This window comes from Numenius arquata, chromosome 19, assembly GCF_964106895.1.
Source record: "Numenius arquata chromosome 19, bNumArq3.hap1.1, whole genome shotgun sequence".
Classification (NCBI taxonomy): Eukaryota; Metazoa; Chordata; class Aves; order Charadriiformes; family Scolopacidae; genus Numenius; species Numenius arquata.
The window spans coordinates 7,720,043-7,738,284 of NC_133594.1; the positions used below are offsets into that span (position 1 = coordinate 7,720,043).

At 38.1% G+C, this 18,242-nt stretch overlaps 1 protein-coding gene across 2 annotated transcripts in view; it reads right to left on the bottom strand.

Moving 5' to 3' along the window:
- Window positions 1-18,242, bottom strand: part of AK8 (adenylate kinase 8) — a 72,369-nt gene that overhangs the window by 44,358 nt on the left and 9,769 nt on the right. The window contains exons 5-9 of one of the 2 annotated variants that reach the window (XM_074161177.1): window positions 14,288-14,356; window positions 5,753-5,834; window positions 4,067-4,138; window positions 3,021-3,221; window positions 347-478 (exon numbers count right to left, since the gene is read on the bottom strand). In XM_074161177.1, the coding sequence (XP_074017278.1) occupies window positions 347-478; window positions 3,021-3,221; window positions 4,067-4,138; window positions 5,753-5,834; window positions 14,288-14,356 (556 nt within the window). Of the gene's footprint in view, window positions 1-346; window positions 479-3,020; window positions 3,222-4,061; window positions 4,139-5,752; window positions 5,835-14,287; window positions 14,357-18,242 lie in introns of both variants that reach the window. The other variant, XM_074161176.1, reaches the window with a different exon arrangement.

Here is an 18,242-nt window from a genome sequence, read left to right on the forward strand (position 1 = left end):
AGTTTTGGTCATACAGCTGAAACTGAAAAGATATTACTCATGATCCGCTGATCCACAGAAGAATTCAGAGCACTACAGGAATCTAACACATGGAAAAATACTGATGTAAAGGGTATAAAAAATGATGACTAAAAAAACGTTAGAGCTGGTTTGTCACCATATATGCTTGAGTGGTTTATATTTCTTCATTGAAATATTTTTCACTTCCCTCAAAATTTTGACATCCATAGCAATGGACAAACAGAGAAATTTTATGAGCAAGTAAGAAAGACAGACAGCAAAAGATAAATGATCAAAAAGAGAGAAAGGGGGAATTGAGCAAAGTGCATATTTACTGAGAACTTACTGTTGACAACACCGTATTTCTGAGCTATTAGTGCTGCCTGCAGGCTCTTCCCACTGCCTGGGGGTCCACAAAAGAGAATTCGTGGTGTAAAGGGGGCGGCTGATCGGTGCCGTGTTTGGACATAGGTAAGAACTAGAACATGAGAGAAAGGCAAGAAATACAGTTTATATCCTATTTCTTTTTTTTTAAAAAAATATTAATATAAATATCGATTAACTTCTCTCTTTTTTTCAAAGGTCATTTTGCTCATCATTTATTTTATCACTGAAATATCTAGATACTCCAGCCAAAATAAGGATTCTGATAAAACTGTCATGTCAGCAACTTACACTGAAAGGCACTTGAGAAATCTTACTGTCATTACAATCCTATATTATCTTTCATCACTAGATGTCAAACCATTTTAAAGAGCAGATTGAATTAATAATTGCTCTTTTACCGTGTTGTTTTTAGCAGAAGTAATTTTTGCTTGATAGGTACAATTTTACCATGCAAATTATAGAGGGCTATAATTATATTTAATACATTCTGCAGTTTCTGAGCAAATATTTAAGCGTAAAAAGTCAGGATGTTAAATTAATATGACATTTATCCAGCTCTGTGTGTGTGATTAACAGACTCCTAATTACAATATTATAGACTTGTAGCATAGGATGTCAGGACACAATATGCCATTGACAACACATAACGGAGTATGATTTTATTCTTTTGTCCATCATTTTTGCATAACATGCAAAGGCTATTTGAGCTCTCTGTCTGACTCCACTCTATTTGCTGGACATCATTCTTCTACATTTAGTATTACATACGAAATACTACTCTCAGATCAATCTACAGATTATAAGAGCTTCAGAAAGATCACAGGACATGTGAAGCATCATCAACATTGCTGTATTACAGAGACCTGAACTTTGTCTCAAAAGAGAACCTGATAGATCACCAAGAAGCTACAAGAAGACACAGCTTGGCAGTGAGGACAGATTAGGATGGTATTTGGACACAGCCGAACACTCATACTCCCCATGTCCCTTTTATCGTAAGGATCGGTATTTTAACTACCATTGTTAACACATTGTATACCAACTAACATCTTCTCCGAGGACCCTCTGCTAGACATTTTGGTATCATTACAAAATCTTTTACAATAAAGAAGCATCTCCATCAAACTCCAGCCCTGCTATTTCTAGACAGTGGACCTGAAGTATTGAGAAACTAAGGCAAACTGCAACCACAGTTGCATGGGATCGTACCCATCTCGTCCTGCAGCGCCACAAGCTGTGCTGTGATAATACACCGTACGCTGAATTTGATGTCACACATCCAGTTAGTAGTAGCTGCATTAAAATTTAAGAATTTACAGAATTTTATAATTGTATGAAACAATCTACAATAATACTAATATTGATGAGAGATCACAGAATCACAGAACGGTAGGGGTTGGAAGAGACCTCTGGAGATCATCTAGTCCAAATCCCCTGCCAGAGCAGGGTCACCCAGAGCAGGCTGCACAGGATGGCAATCTCCTCTTTCTTTTTTAACTCTATCTATAGCAATAAAAATACTCAACAAAAAATCTGGAAAATCGTAACAGAAAAGAGTATTTGCTGCATAACCTCCTAAAAACCAAGTATCAGCTACCCAAGGAGTGCTGTAGATATTCTGAACATTTTCCATAACCCAGTGTATTGAAAAGCACAAACATTACAGGCAAAGCACACTGCTTACAAATGATGCTTAATTTGCAGTAAATAACCAAGTTAATTAGGAGTAATGATCCCCTAGACAGTCTCCACATCTAATTATTCTTTAAAAAAAAATCTGGCTGCTTGATGCACTGCAGAAAAAAAGATCTAGAGAGGATTTTTTCATTCCAGTTTTCAATTTATCTCACTACATTATTAATTAATAATAATTAATATTCAGGCACTCACATTTTTATTTACAATTCAAGGCATGAATTCTTTATGAATGATGATATGAACTTTTAAATTTAATTAAGTAATTTAGAGGTAATTAATGTGTAAATTCAGAATATAAACTTCCTACTTGTTTATCTCAAAAGTGCAGCACTTGTTATTAAAAAAAGACCTTTTTGAGATGCAAAATTACTGGAATATAACAGATCATCTACAGACTGACAGCTACAAAGTACATTATCAACTGGTCTTTCTGGCAGTTTCCTTATTCTCTTCTTGAAGAACCAACATTAAAAGTCAGATTGCATTACAGTCAAGCAAACACAACCAAGAACTGTTGAACAGAAGAGCTACCAGCACAAACAGCTTTTAAATAATGAAAAGTTGCAAGATTTGAACGGCTCCTACTTCTTGTTATCAGACTTGTGGAAGGTACCAGCCCTTTGGGAGATTAACAATTGAACCACAACGCAGCTTTTTAGAAGAGACTCTCGCAGAAACAACCCTGACATTTGCTCTACTGAGTCAGCTGTTCCTTGGCAGGACGGTGGAACTTAGACTTTCCAGTTATCTGCACTTATTCTAGTCCTCTAAAATAATTACCAGGAACAGCTCAAACGCTGTACTAGAGAGAGCACAGCTCAGCTGGGAGCCATCTGTGTTGACTAACCCTCACCCTACAAACTGTCTCTAACAGATAGGAAATACCTTTCAAAGAAGAGTTTATCAATTATCAGATTTGCCATGAAGGTACATACCCTGTGAGAGGACATCCACGGAAGGCTGGTCTGCATTGATTGATTTCAAAACTTTCTGGTAGATCTGGAAAATCCCAGGGAAGTTTCTGTGATACTCCAGCAGTTTCTTTGATATCTCCTGTTCAGATAGATCTTCTGGCTCCACCAAACGTTGCTGTACCAGCAGGTCAGTTGGCCAGTCAAAGGTCGTATGGTAGACCTCTAGAAGGCAGACACTGATTAGGAACTGAGAGGATGATTTAACAGGTCTTGTTCAGCTCCAAAAGTTTTCCTAAACAAAATCAAGGTCTTTGTTTAAGCTTTATATTGTGGCACAAGCAATAACCTGTGCTCTTCCCTCACTGCGTGTACTGACAGCTGACCCATACTCTGCAGATGCACAGATAAGGAATGGCCAAGGTAACTGCCCACCCATGTAGCCAAGCCAGAATGATGGATGAGAACTAGAGCTGGGGACAGCTCTCCAAATTATTAGACTGAAACCTAAGCAAGACCTTTGATAAGATAATCTGCTTTATAGCAAATAAAAGCCTTTTCTTTACTAAAGAACATTGCTCCTAATTCCACTTCTTAAAAATCCAATGTGCTTTTTTTTACTGAGCCACGTCAGGATTTTATTTTGTGATGGATGACCGATAATGACACTCAACAGAAAATACAGAGCTAAGTCTATTTGTCAGTCATTTAATGGAAGATACCTAAAAGCATACCTGCACCTCAGGAAAAAAACAGGATCTAGCAAAGATGCATAGCAAAATGATGCATAGCTCATAAGGACAGATCTAACCTTAAAATATTCTGTACTGCCATAGCCTACTGTTTGCAGGGTCAACACTGAGCTTTACATTTTCCCATATTTTATTGACACAGAAAATAATACAATGTAAACAAATACTTTTTCCAAACACTTTAAATTTATAATTATGAATTCCTACAGTTCTTAAAGGGATACCATTTAAATTTTAATCCCACTGGTATTACAATGATTCTGAGACCAAGCAACACTCCAGTTTCTAGGGGAGATCAGGAGCAAACAAATACTGCACCTTCTGTGAAGGGATCAAGCCTTTTCCCGCTGTTCCTCTCAATCAGCACAGTGTCTGGAGCATAAAGCACAACTAGGCACCAAAAAAAAAAAAAAAGAAGAAAAAAAGCAAAAAAGCATAGCTCTTGTTAGTTACTTGCTTTATTTCCTGTAACTGGTTAGATGTATCCTAGTATTTAAGATAAATGAATGTATTTCAAGCACATTTGCCTCATTCTGCTTTCCCAGCATTCTACCTGAAAATACTTGACCTCACTTTTAATCAGAATTTTTCTCCACCTCCTAAACACTATAGTGGGATAAAATATACATTAATCCATTTCAGTCCCCATGAGTACTAGCTGTCCCTGCCATTCATATCAGTTAACAAGGTTCTCCCTCAATTACATAGTATCTGGAGCCTGGGACGGAAATACCCACAGATCACTCAAGACCAATTCTCTTCTATACCACAAACAATTACTTTCACCCAGGTACTTTGGTAGTGAGACCAGCGAAACTTATTTTTTGATAACCTCGCAGAAAATTGTTCAAACTTCATTAGAAAGCATCAAAAGATGGAGAATCTGTCAGTTCTCTAGGTTGCTTTTGACCAATCATCCTCACAGTTAAACACTGTAATTTAATTACTATTTTCACTGCATTTGATTACAGGTTTCAAACAAGCTCTTCTTATGACTTTCTTCTCTGTATCAAATAGCTCTTTCAGATGCTTTTCTCCCTTTTAAGGTACTCACACACTGTAAATCTCATCTCCTCTCAATCTTCTTTTTGATTAACTAGACAGACTAAGCTTTAAGATTCTCATTCAGGTCTTGGTTGCACAGATATAATTGTGAGCAAAACTCAACTTCAGATGTTATTAGCTATATTAAAAATACATGCAAGTACGAGACATTAAACATTTTTGCCTAACTCTATTGCAGCGATTCTGAATTCTTCATTAACAGTCGAATCTCATCCAAATCAAATCCAAAGTGACAACTCATCAAGTTCGCTAACATTCTGTTCACTGGCAAGCTCTACATTTATCATTTTACACTGTATTCCACACAATCCTAATGACTTCTTATATTTTAAGTAGGTCCTCTAACTATATTTATTTGGGACAACTGGCTGCTTCTGGATGGCAACGGCAGCTGTTAAGGTCTTGTTTATGAGCACTTTTCCAGTAAATAAATGTTCCCCTCAAATCAAGTCAGAATCCACCCATATTCTGAAAGGTCAAGCTTAAAATCATGATGTTTCCACTTAATGAAGTAAAGTTTGCGGAGTTTGCATTCTCTAATTCAACAGAAGGATGAATTTGTATTTAGTACATGAGGAATTGTTTTAGTCTGAGTATAAAGGCTGATTTCTAGAAATGGAAGTCGGAGAAAAAACTTAGACCCACTCCTAGCACAGAAGCAAAGCTACAGAGAGCTGCTCAGAGACACTTGCTGGAGTGGTCTTGAATTTACAGAACTCTAACGTGTAAGAAGAAAAGGGTTCATGTGTGAAAGACAGGGTTTAAAGTCTCACAGGTCACCTCAAGCTTTTGAGTGAATCAGAACCATACTGAAATATTCTGCTGTCTGGTGACTCCAGTGTCTTCAGTATCGGTATTGAATTTATTGACAGTTTTTGGGGAAAACACTTCTAGTCTTTCCTACTGGATGCAATCACACATAAACCTTGCACTGCTTACCAACATGCCTAGGAATGATGCCAGATGACTGCAGCATCCATGCCTGTTCCTGATTTTCAGGGAAGCCTTCCAAAATCCATCCCTATTGAACAAAAACATGAAACAGTTATTGATCCTGAAAGAGAAAAAACAAAATTTAGCACTAAACATCAGTGCTATCTGCACAAATTTTACCTCATTCTGATCCCATGATAGCACAGTATTTGTTATGGATGCTTGTGAGAGAAGAAAGCAAGATAGAAGAAAGATATTTTTGTGAAATGGCACCCAGTAATACCACTGTCACAGAGCAATGTTGAACTCATATATTGTAGCAATGAAATTTTTTTCATGTTTCAATCTTAAAAAAAAAAAGGAAATTTCTATCTTGAATAAAAAAAACCCAGAACAATTTCTACAGTTTTGAAATATTCAAAAGGATACCAGCCCACACTGTGTATAAAAAAAGAGGCTAAACAAATCTAAAGACAGATTTAATGCCAGGAACACTGAGGAAAATATGCATGCTTTCATTATTTTCTTAAATTATACAGGAAAACTCGCAGTAATGGAACCAGCGTTCCCAAAGCTAATGAAGCAACAGAGCAAAAGAAAGAAAAAAGAAAAAAGAGCCTTTTGCTCCCTTAAGTCCTTGTTATAGCCAGCTAAGTGTTGGATTGAGCATCTTTAAAAAAACATTTACAGATCTATGAAATACTGTAGGAGAGCTGCAGCCTCACTCAGCTTCTGTGTGATGCAGTATTTGAAATCTAATCCACTTCCCAGTCTCAAGTCTGAATCTTCTAAACTTTCTCTAATTTATCTCTTAGTTGCTTAACCACACGTGTCTTTGTCACTATATCCTATACCGCAAAAGAACTTTGTGATGCTACAATAAATCTGGAAACCATCTTTGTATTGAAATAAAGAGGATATTTTAATATTGCATTAGCTAGCAATCATTATCATCTCCCACATAAATCTGAAGCTCTGTCAGTATGGGGTCCAAAGGTTTCAGAAGTATTTCAGGGAAACACATCCCCATGACTTCTGTAGGAGGAAATTGGGACATTCCAATTATACAAGAAAATAGAGTAGACTATTTAAAATTCCTTAATTAGCCTGGTTTCAGGAACATGTCATCCTGCTGATATCTGTAGAAAATAAGAGACTCAAGTAACTGCAAGCCATTTTTGCCACTCCCAGTGTTTGCTCTGTCGAATTAGAATGAACCACTGTCTAAGGTCACACAGGTGCTGAGAAATCAATTTATCCCTCGGGACTTGCAGGAGGCAAGGCTGCACAATATTTTTAATGGTACGCTAGGAACTTCAACACTAGTTCTGAATATATTGTGCTTGTACAACATATATATAGGCCCAGATCCTCTTCTAGGGGGAAATGGCATCAGAGGTTTGAAGCTAATAAATCTATGCCAATTTACACAGACTACAAATCTGCCTCATTTTCTCCACTCCAAGTGCGCTACTTTTGGAAACTAAACTAAAACAAATGAAAACCCCCACCCCACAAAACCATCGTTTCTGATGTGAATATAGCTTAATGCTCAAAATCACGTACTGAGCAACAGGCAGTAAACACAGAATATTGTTTTTTTAACAATGTATAGCAAACTTCAAGAGGTTTATATAGAAACTTCATAGGTCCTTAAAACAGGCAATAAGAAATTTAAGGCTAAAAGTTTTTGTTATGTAAGAAAACGCAGCTCAATAAATAGCCTCCTGCAACAAATACGTTTTAAGGCATTAAACAAATGCAAAATAAACACACACTACAAAAATAGTTAGCATTTTGGATCTTATTTCCAAAGGTCTCTGAGTTCCAGGGTATCAGTCAGTCCCTAATTAGAATACATTATCCATCTACTTGACACTTCAGTGAAATGTCTATTCCACCACAGAGCTGCAGCTTTGTTCAGAACAGGTTTATTGATATTCTGCTGCATTCCCTCTCCATACCCCCAGTGGCTTGGTTCTGTTTTATCACACATCAAAAAGGCCGTATGCTCAGGGCACCCCATGCACAGCTCAGAGCTGGAGGTCTGAACAGCTGCAAGTAGTATGGTATCACAGGAGGGACAAGCTCCAAGCAGATGTCACAGATTAAAAAAAAAAAAAGAAAAAAGAAAAAAAAAAGAGTAAAAAGGAAGTGTGGCTTGGGAACGATGCAAGAGGAAGCAAGACACAGCAGAGCAAGACCTGACTTAAAATATGCCTATCATGCTTTATGCAAACACTGGTCTTTTTTGCCCTTCTGACTATCATTAAAGTGTAATTAGTAACTTCACATGGTAAATTTGTTTCTTTAAGAAGCCATCTATTTTTTGTTCTTGGTAGCAGTAACCTTACATCCATGCCTGGATTGTACTTTATCACATCAAGGGTGGAACAAAGGCTAAAAGTGAATATTTCCACGGTGCCTTTACTCTGTGGTCACTGCTCCCTCCCTTTCAGCTGGAAACCGCAGTCCTTTCCCACCTGAAGACTGCTGTAAATACAGCATTCTGCCGGTGCCTTAGTGCCAGGTGAAGCGCTCCTCAGAGACCCATGCCATGCTGAAAGCCAGCAACGAGGAAATACTTTCAAAGCCATCACTTTCCTCTCCAGACTTAAGGAATCCGGAGAAAAGGAAATGCTCAAGGTCATTCCCAAATGTAAATCTCATTCCTCTGCTGGCCCTACTCTCAGCTGTAATACCAAGCCTACAGACTTTCACACTTGCCACCCCTGTAATAATGACTTAGGTATTTGGGTCTCTCTTTATTTGACCTGCAGAGTCTGAATTTATTTTTTTTTTAAATTACAGAATCCCAAATTGACACAGAATAATGAAAAGGGATAGCGCAAGGAAATAATGCTGAATTACGTGGCACGTCTGAAAGAAATCTCAGCCACAAGCCTAAAGATCAAAGGTCATGAATACTGGTGCCTTTAGGAAAACGGCTTATCACAACAGTTTTTCCGCATCACTGTTCAGTATTTTTGAAAAAGTATTACATGCCTTTCACTCCCATCTGAAGAAAGGGGGCAGACGATAATGCAAAAAAGTAATTTCAGTAATAGCTTTGCCAGAACAGATCTAGAATTTCTGAGATTTTCAGAAAACAGCAGGCTGAGGAGTGCAGTAGAAAAATTGTGAACCAATTACTGCAGTCCACCAACATTAGCAGCGTGGATGATGGAAGAAGCTCCAACTTTACCAAATTTCTCATTAGAAAGAAACCCTTTATTCCCCACATTATTTTTGTAGGTTCTATAAACTGCAAAGCTATAAAAAAAAAAAGACACCCACATGTTTTTTGGAAAACAGAAAAAGATGGTGAATAGGCAGATTCTCTCCCCAGATAAATCTATGTAATGTCACTACCCTTGCACGGAGTTTCAGAGAGACAACATGATGATCTTTATCTACCCAGGCAGAATCAGAAAGAACCAATAGCCATTGTTCTCTTTTCCTTCCCTTTAGAGGACAGTCACTACGCTTCTGAATGGTTTAATACCAATCAAAAGTCATTCTGCCACTACTCGCGTGAAACACTGGCCTAAGCTTAGTTTCTAAGCGGTCCTAAGACACGAGTAAGGCTGCTCAGCTCTCTCTCTCACAAATCCATCATGTAGGAATCTCTTCACGAGCCTTCCCCAGTTCTATAAATTCCCTTCACACCACCAGCAGTCAGAGGTGCCGTAGCCAACATGTACTAACCCTGTAAGATGAAAAGTCTTCATATCAGCTTCACAAGCCCCAGGTTCTAACGTAATGCTTGCAATAAGTTTTCTGCGTAGGCTGGAAGACCTACCCGTCTGATCCCTCGCAGTCCTGACCACATTTGTATTAGAAGAACACACAACACAGAGTCTCAGCAGAGCTGTTGATCAATAAAAACATTCTCCTTAGAGAATGCCTGTGACATCTATAAACCTGTGAGTGTCAAAACAATGGCACAAAAATTTCTGTATTCCTACTGTCAGTGGGATGAAAGCTGTACAATTAATGCCAAGCCAATGACACCACAAGGAGAAATAAAACAAACAGCTGGTGGTTGTATGGTCCAACATATTGCTCCTAATCTATTAACAATCTCAGGAAAAAAAATGCTGACTCATGCTTTGAGAGAAAAAGCATAAATCAATGAAGTACAAAATCCACAGCATTAATTCTATTTCCAATCACATAGGGCAATATTGCAATTAAAATGCAAATTGGAAAAGACATACACAATGTGAGGAAGTTTTATGACCATGAATTACTATTCATTAGAAGATTTTTAATAACCACCACATCTTTGAAAAGTCAATTATGTGTTTTTCCTAAAAATAACTGAAGCTTTAACTAGACCAATAACATCCACTCCATTCTTGCTGAATGTCAGGGAAGCTTTATAAAGGTTTTTTTTTTCCCTTAGTTCTGTAACACACCCAGCACTGATTCAGTGTTGCTGGTGATAACAACGGGAACATAAAATGTAGGCAGGACACCGTGCAGCTGATGGCATTTTAACCATCTTGTCACCTTACTCAGAGTTTACATGACCTAATACTTAAAATAACAACCACGGAGAGATCCTTTCCTCACTATTAAAAGGAGAACTAGAACCATGCCAACAATTATAGAAAGCACGGGGCAAAAAAAGCATAGGGTGGATACTGCCTTTGAAGAGCAATGGATTTTGCTTATACACAGATGGTTAGTCAAACTCACTTTAACAATATCACAACACTGGAAAAATTAGCTGTCGAAAACATACCTTCTTTCAACCAGGCAAAGAGCCTTATGTGAAAAAATAAGCATGTTGGAGAGGTTTTAGAGCTACTGTTATAAAAACCCTAAAATGAAAAGTTATTCACCTACTTGCTAGTTTATGGCAACTACTGCCATCCAACAGCTCTCCTCCAGACAGCATTAGAGGACAGATTGCCCCAGCAACTTCTACCTTTGACAGCAGGTGAGAAAATATTTAACCAAAGGTAGGGAAAATATCAAGGTACCCTGACATCTTCCCTATCCTACCTGCTAACTAGTCATAGCACAGCCAGAGAAGCTGGCAGGGTTAAGCTGGCGAGGGCTGTGTCTGGAGACAGGAACCAGCCTCAAGCCTAGCAGTTAGCAGTCAGAAGAGCAGTTTCTCTCTTGGGTTTATCGTCTTTCTAACTTTCATTTCTACAGGTTTAAAGATATTTGAAACCTACACACTAGAGGAGAAGTTTAAGATAGATGTTCACATCCTGCCACAAGGACAAGGTAGTAAATCATACCATCACCTGACTTGCTGTATACCCATGATATCTCATTGCACTGCTTACATAAAAAATGTTGACATTCATAGTCTTTTTTTTGCTGCTCATTTGCTAGTACATCCAGAGCTGACAATATTGGTATCTCAAGTGTTCCTCAGCTACACTCTTAAATTCAAAATGCCACAAAAATGAACAAGATGGTACACCACATGCGTGTCTTTAAAAAGGTTCTCCTGCAAATTGAAAAGCCTAAGTCCTGTGCGAATTTAGTACAGACAAACAAATACGTTAAATACCACCAGATATTTGATCTGGGGTGCTAAATACTAAATAAATAAAATAGCTCAGCTAAAAAGACCTTCAAGGGAAACCAGACAGACCTATATAATTCAAGCACAGTGACTAGCAATGCAAAAGTTTGATTCTACTTTGGAAATTCAAAATTAATAGATCAATTATGAAGCAAGGTGTGCAGTACTTTGTAGAGAAAAAATTGATAAGCCTTAGGTTTTCTGCCAATCTCTTTACTCCTTTCTTTCTAAGGAGTCCAAAAGTCATTGTTTCAATCTCCCAAATGATGAAGCATGGAGCAAGAAACACTAATAATTCTTGCATGAAGCAAGAAATACTAAACCACAAAAAAAAACCCAGTCCATTTGGAAAAGAAGGGAAGGGGAGCATGTCCTTATACATAATAAACTAGAAAATTCTTCCACAGTCTTCCGAGGCCTTGATCATACCAGTGTAGGAAGGGAATTCCAAGAGAAACAATGGCAAGATTTAGGAAGAAAATAAGAGCTTGTGTGCGTTTTGCCTAAAACCTGTGTCTTACGTGCATGGCAAAGTAGATTTTGTTAGTTCACAGTAAGTGGAAAGAAGGCAGGAGTGGGCATCAGAAAAATCCACACATAGTTTAGAGTTGCCAGAACATTTTAAATCCTAACATCTTGGTAATTTCCTGTGAAAGCAAATACTGGTGTAGTTTAAAAGCACGGGGTTCAACTCATCACTTTGTTACTCCAAAGCTGCAAGAATTCAACCCTGTGAATGTCAACAAGATTTATACTTGGTATACATTTAGACTAATTTAGAGATGAGATCAGCTTCTGTTTCACGAATTTCCCTTCATAAAAATATTTCTTTGAAGGAGGAGGAGTCCTAGACTGTCATTTGTAAATACTTACGGAAGCTAGTAATGCACCCCAGATTTTTGTTACAGTAAGTCTCTTGTTAAACCTGGATTTAGCTAAAAATGCAATGAAATGTGCAAAAATCTCCCACCTTAACTTATTTTTACTGCTTCAGACCTTTCTCTACTGATGTAAAAGGAAGGCCTTTTATAGCAAGATACTTCCCTATGCTAATAAAGGCACTGTCATGCAAATAAAGGCACTGCCATGCACTTTTCTATGATGTGGGAAAAGAAAAAGATTAGCTGAGCAAGGAAAGGTTTGTTTTAGTTTAATGACTTTTCTCGGTAACATTAAACACCAGCAGGTAGTATTCTAAATTAAAGTCTCTTGCAACCACTGGATTAGCTAATGGGATAGGTCAAAGTTTAGCTATTGCTAGTTCTAAGCCATTGCTTAAAGAGAGCAGCGTACTACCTTGTTTTGCTACAGCTATATGCTTGCAACAGAAATATGACTCGGACAGATGTCCTCTAACAAACCTGTCAGGCAAGAACAATTTAAGAGATTACATCCCCAGCTATTCATTACCCTCCTGATCAAGTTATCCTTTCCACAGCTCATACGCTGTAATTGACCATCTGATCTAGCTCACACAAGGCAGGCCCATTCAAAGCCACTTCCATCAGTGGCTTAAGCTAAGATACTTGACTTTGCACTGACGCACACGAAGACTTCTTTGGCAATCATTTACATTAGCTGAGTTTCAAAAGCAGAAACCTTCAGTTAAGGCAGAAAACAATTATTTTAAAATTCTTCTTGCTAGTTTTATTGTTGTTTCTCTGCACCTATGGACACCTCTGTGCTACAGAAATACCATCCTAAAAACTACAACGCAATGGCCCAGCCCCCAAGATGATTTTGTTTTATATGGATGGAAGGACCCAGTCTGCAGATCATTGCAGACTACATCAAAAATCACAGAGACAGAGAAAGAAGTACAGGACATAAGGTTTTCAGCATTTCTAGTTTCTTCCAGTGCCTGGTGCTAAGAAACTTTAGGAAGCAATTTTCACACTTCAATGACAAGTTAATTACCAGCCCTGCTTTATTCAGCCAACAAGGTAGATGACGATGTTGACAAGCATCAGATTTACACAAAACTATGAGCCTTGCAATATCTCTCTGGGGTCAGGAAATACTAGTTATCCCCTGACCCAAACGTGTGGGTGTGAGAGAATGACTGTTCTGAAAACACGTACTATTTATCTGAAAAAAGTTGTTTAGTCCTTCATGAATGTAACACCACTTTGGACTATGGACTTTTTCCTCTCAAGAAGTGCATCAAACCATGTGCAGTCTGTACTGTGGCACTGTTTAGAAACAGAGTTTTATCCATTAGATTAGTAAAGTCCCTTACAAATAATCCCTTATAATGGGCCGATTATGGACTCAATAAACCGTAACAGCATCTGAGATTTTAAAAGAAATACATAAAAGAGATTTTGCTTTCCTTGAGTCCAGACATTAATTTCAACCAATATTAATCTACTGAAGTTCTCTTTTGATTCTATGTTAAAAGTCTCTAGTTACATTAAGGGGGGCCAGGGGAGGAGAGAGGGAGGGGAAGCTACACATCTGTGAATGCAGCTAAACCTATTCAGTTGCCTACTTGTGTAAATTAACACTGAACATATTAATTATTATCTAGAAAAGAATACATTCAAATGCAGTTTTTCCTAACACAGGAAGAAAAAAAGACACAACAAGAAATCAAGAAAATTTATGAGTTATGTTAGATTCCCCCCCCCCCCCTTTCCTCAGTAAGAGTTAAAATCTTAACTCAACATATTGATTTTTATATATTTTCTGTTTATCTGTTTTGTCCACTATAACTCTGCCAGTTGCCCCAGGCAATCAACAAAGCTATGCTTGTTCAGCCTTTGATCATCTCTGTGCTAGAAGATTAGCATATGCATACTCTCATCCTCCCCTTTATCCTGTTAATAAAGCTCCAAACTCCCTCTGCTGATGTTCAAGAAAGCAATCCACTCCAGAGCCCCCAATGATTTGCCCCCATTCCCTTCTCTGCTCAGGACTCGGAATGCTAACTACTATGCACGAGTTGTGTAAGTGCTTATCCACCGGGCCCTCTGAGGAGCAATTCTTACTTGTTTGATGCAGTCCACGTTTGACAGACGTTCCTGGATCAGATTGGCCCAAAGCGCGTTGGGAATTTTCTAAAGAAAGAACAAAAAAAGGCTGAATATTCACAATTGAGTTCAAAAGGAATTTTACCATGCAGGCATATTCCGGTTAAAGGTGAACTGAGATGTCTTCTTAAAATTAAATAAATAAATCTGTGCAAGTCCCAAGTCATTAACATAATAATAATCAGAGTTAATAAGGGCACAATAATCAGTGCTAAAGGTAAGCTGAGCACAAAGCCTACACCCATGCTTTTTGCACACTGACATGGAAGCAGTGCAAAGTTTTGCACACTAACACATACACTGGGCATCAAACCTGCAAAGGGATCCATAAGACCATCACATCCAAAGGTAGCCCTTTTTACCACAAGTATCTGACCCATTACTGCTTTGTATGTCAGTAGACTCACCATTAGCGATCTCAACAGCAATCCCGTGAGATGAGCTGCATCTCAAACACAGAGAAAATAACAGAAAGAGTCTGTTTTTCAGAAGATTTTCTTCATAGTTTGAAGTAACTCTCACTCATCATCCAGAAAGTTAATTTAAAGCACATTTTAATGTTAATTTTAATGTTAAAGTTAGTTTCTTTTTAAACTCAGAACTGTGAAATGGGATTGAAACTACACATGTCAAGATATTCAGAAGTGCTGTTTCTTTCAGGGACTATTCCTGTGCCCATATCTAGACATGTTTTGTAAGACAGTATTTGCTGACAGAAGATCAAAGCTCCTCTATAGATTTAGCATTTTTTCCCCCCATAATATTTCTTCCATTATTATATTAGATTTCCTAATGAGAAAATAGCAATTTCTTCTTGCAAGAATTTTCTTGATTATCTTGTCGATTTAGGCCTTCTATCTACGCTGAACTTGGTTGACCAAACTCTATGTCACGCAGCTAAACTTGATAAAGTCTAAACCTTTTGGCCACACCAGTCAGAGCAGCTGTTAATCATTTGACTAAACGCCTTGTCCAAAGCTCATTCACTTTGTCATTATTGGTAAAACAAATACTCAGACAAACATCTGCAGTCAGATTCTCTGCTTCACAAGTCAAAAAAATTATCTTTCACCTAATGATGTGAGCTTGACTCTTTGCTCAATGCAGTTCCATATATATATTGTGGGTTCCCGTCTCTTCTTCTAACCAAACAGTCTGAAGGGCATAATCATAAAAAAAGAATATTTCTGCAGGCTTACATTATGCTGTAAAATATAGATAGATATAATGAAAATGTGACTAACTACGCAGAAAGATTTCCTGACAATCTTCTTCATTAGATCCTGAACAATTTCACCAGGAGTGGGGGAAATGCTACCACACAAGTCACTTTAAAGTAGAGTGGCGCGAGCGCTCCAGAATACACAAAAGAGAGCAGTCTTCGGCCGGCTGTGGAGGGGACAAGGTGGCCCAGTCAGGCAGTGGGTTTTCTTATTTTGTTTATCCCTGCTGTCCCCAGTTCTCAGCGCCTTTCCTACTATCAGCCATTCATAAGGCAGCATTCACGCAGGTAAAAGAGAAAAAGGGAAAAAAATTGCTGTGTTTCTTGAAAGTCAGCAGGTCCCACAGGGTGGTGCGTCAAAGCCTCCTGCAGCCTCTCGCTGCTGGAGCTGGGTCTGTGGCTTTGAGTCTGTCACCTTCCAAAGGTGCATCATGCTGCTATCAGAAACAGCCAGCGTCTTGCCTCTTTCTTTGATGTGTCATGTCAAGACAGGCTAGTGACTGCCGGGGGTCCACTCTGCTAAGCCTTGCCAAACCAATTTAAACCCAAATTATACTAACTTCTTTCAGTGCAGTGGCATTCTTAAGTCCTCTCTTTGGAGTGGAGTTTATTGCACAAAAATAATCAAGGACACGCAGGCGGCTATTTCAGTGTTATGGTTCCTTCTGGTCCCTGTGGCTCAATTCCAGTCTCATTTCCTGGTTGGTTTTCCTCCTACTGAGTCGTGGCCTACAAAATCATTTTCAATAGGTTGCTTGTAGAATGCCTAATTAGTCAACTAGAAATCATTCAATTTGATACATATCAGAGAGCACATTTATAATTTGTCTCTCATAAACCCTCACATAAATATATCATGAGCCTGCATATGATAATGACAATAATGCAATAATTGGACAATAATGGACAATGACACACACATACATTTGATAACTGCAAAACTGTATCTGATCTAAGGCACTCTGAGCCTGTCCCAACCTCCAGTTTAGCTAATGGAAAGACCTGCTGCTTGAATTGTTAAGCCTTCCAAAAGCCATGGTATTTTATGTTCGGACTACTTTTCTATGCACACTATTTTTTCTATTATTTTAATCACTATTTCTATATGCTGAAAAACAGTTCTCATTCCCAATTAATTTTAAACAGTCTGTGTTATTTGAGGAAAATCATATTTCATCGTACATGCCTGATCTATTCAGAGTTATGTTTTCTCAATATTTTCATAAAACTGCTACACTTTGTGTTGCTGGAGCAGGGGGAGCACTTTCCCTTGACATTTCCTTTGGAAGTTTTGGATATATTTGTCCTGGAAACAGCTACAGCTGAAAACTTCGGACTCTGTTTGCTTTATAGTTTGCACCTCAGAGAGAAAAACAGTCGAGTTTGAAGAAAGCGGGTTTAGGATTTTGAAAATCATGAATGTTTCGATTTAGCTTGTTCAGATAAATACACATGAAAGGCCAGGGGTTTTTTTATGTATATACAAGACTGGAAAAGTTTCTATTTCTTCCTTCGTAGTGGCTTGTCCTGAAATAGATCAGAATGGTGAACATGCATAGATAAGGATGCCTTCAGTTTTTCTCTCTTCTGTTACATTTCTTCTTAAAAAGCACAGGGATACGATGCCACTGTAGAGTAGTTTTAAGTCATTACGTAGTACGCAAACACCTTAACTGCTATTTAGTATAGCATTAAGAGCACACCAGCCATCCCACAAGCCCACAATTACCATAGTTGTTTCAAATTCTTATCCAGTTAACAGGAAAAGTGAAACACGCAATAGCTCATCATTAGACTTCACTATAGGAAAAACCTGAAGGTGCTTCCTATTAACATTATAATAACTAGAGATGAGGGAATAATTTGCAATGATTTATCCAAAAATGTAGCCTCTTTTTCTGTTCATGGAATATTTATTGATAGCTTGTGGTTCTTCAAATTTATTGAATATTCAAAAATATTTGACTTCTTTTCAGAATATTTTTACATGCAGAATGATCACATTTTGCTTTGAACAGTGGATATTTAAAATTCACTACCTGAGCAGTGCTCATTAGTAAGTGGCCAGGTGTGTGTTGGTGAATGATTGCATGTCCAACTTTAAAAATTGAGCTTCAGAGAATAATCACATATTTTAAATACGCCTTCCATGAATTCTTGTGCCAGAAAAACTCAAGTGCTTTAATGTTTGCTGGAAGCGAACACAAAAGAGATGAAAGCTTGGCTAAAGATAAGTAAAAATATGTGAACAAACATTTGCAGACCTTTTTGCAGCATTTGCCCAGATCTAGTAACATTGACCTACTGACCTAAAAATAAGTGACCTTTGGCACTGGGGTTAATTTAGCCACAGTAACCTTATACGCATGAAATGTTCCTCTAACAACATTAAATTGCGTTATACGATCTTCACACCAGACTTTCAAACACACAGTCTTAGTTCCTGCTTTTCCTCTTTCCATTTATTAAATTGCTTTGGCCAGGACTACAACTTTTTAATGCCCTGGTTGTATCAAAGACAGTATAAGCAGCTATTGTTCTGTTCCTGAATAGACATTCAAACCCTATTAGTGCTGATGGATGTTATGGATGCGAGAGGAGTCAAGTTCACCTCTGGCTTCAGCAGAACCTGGGGTCAGTGACGGCAACAGCCGATTCAGCCAGCAGCCATGAAGCAGTAAGGGAAAATAC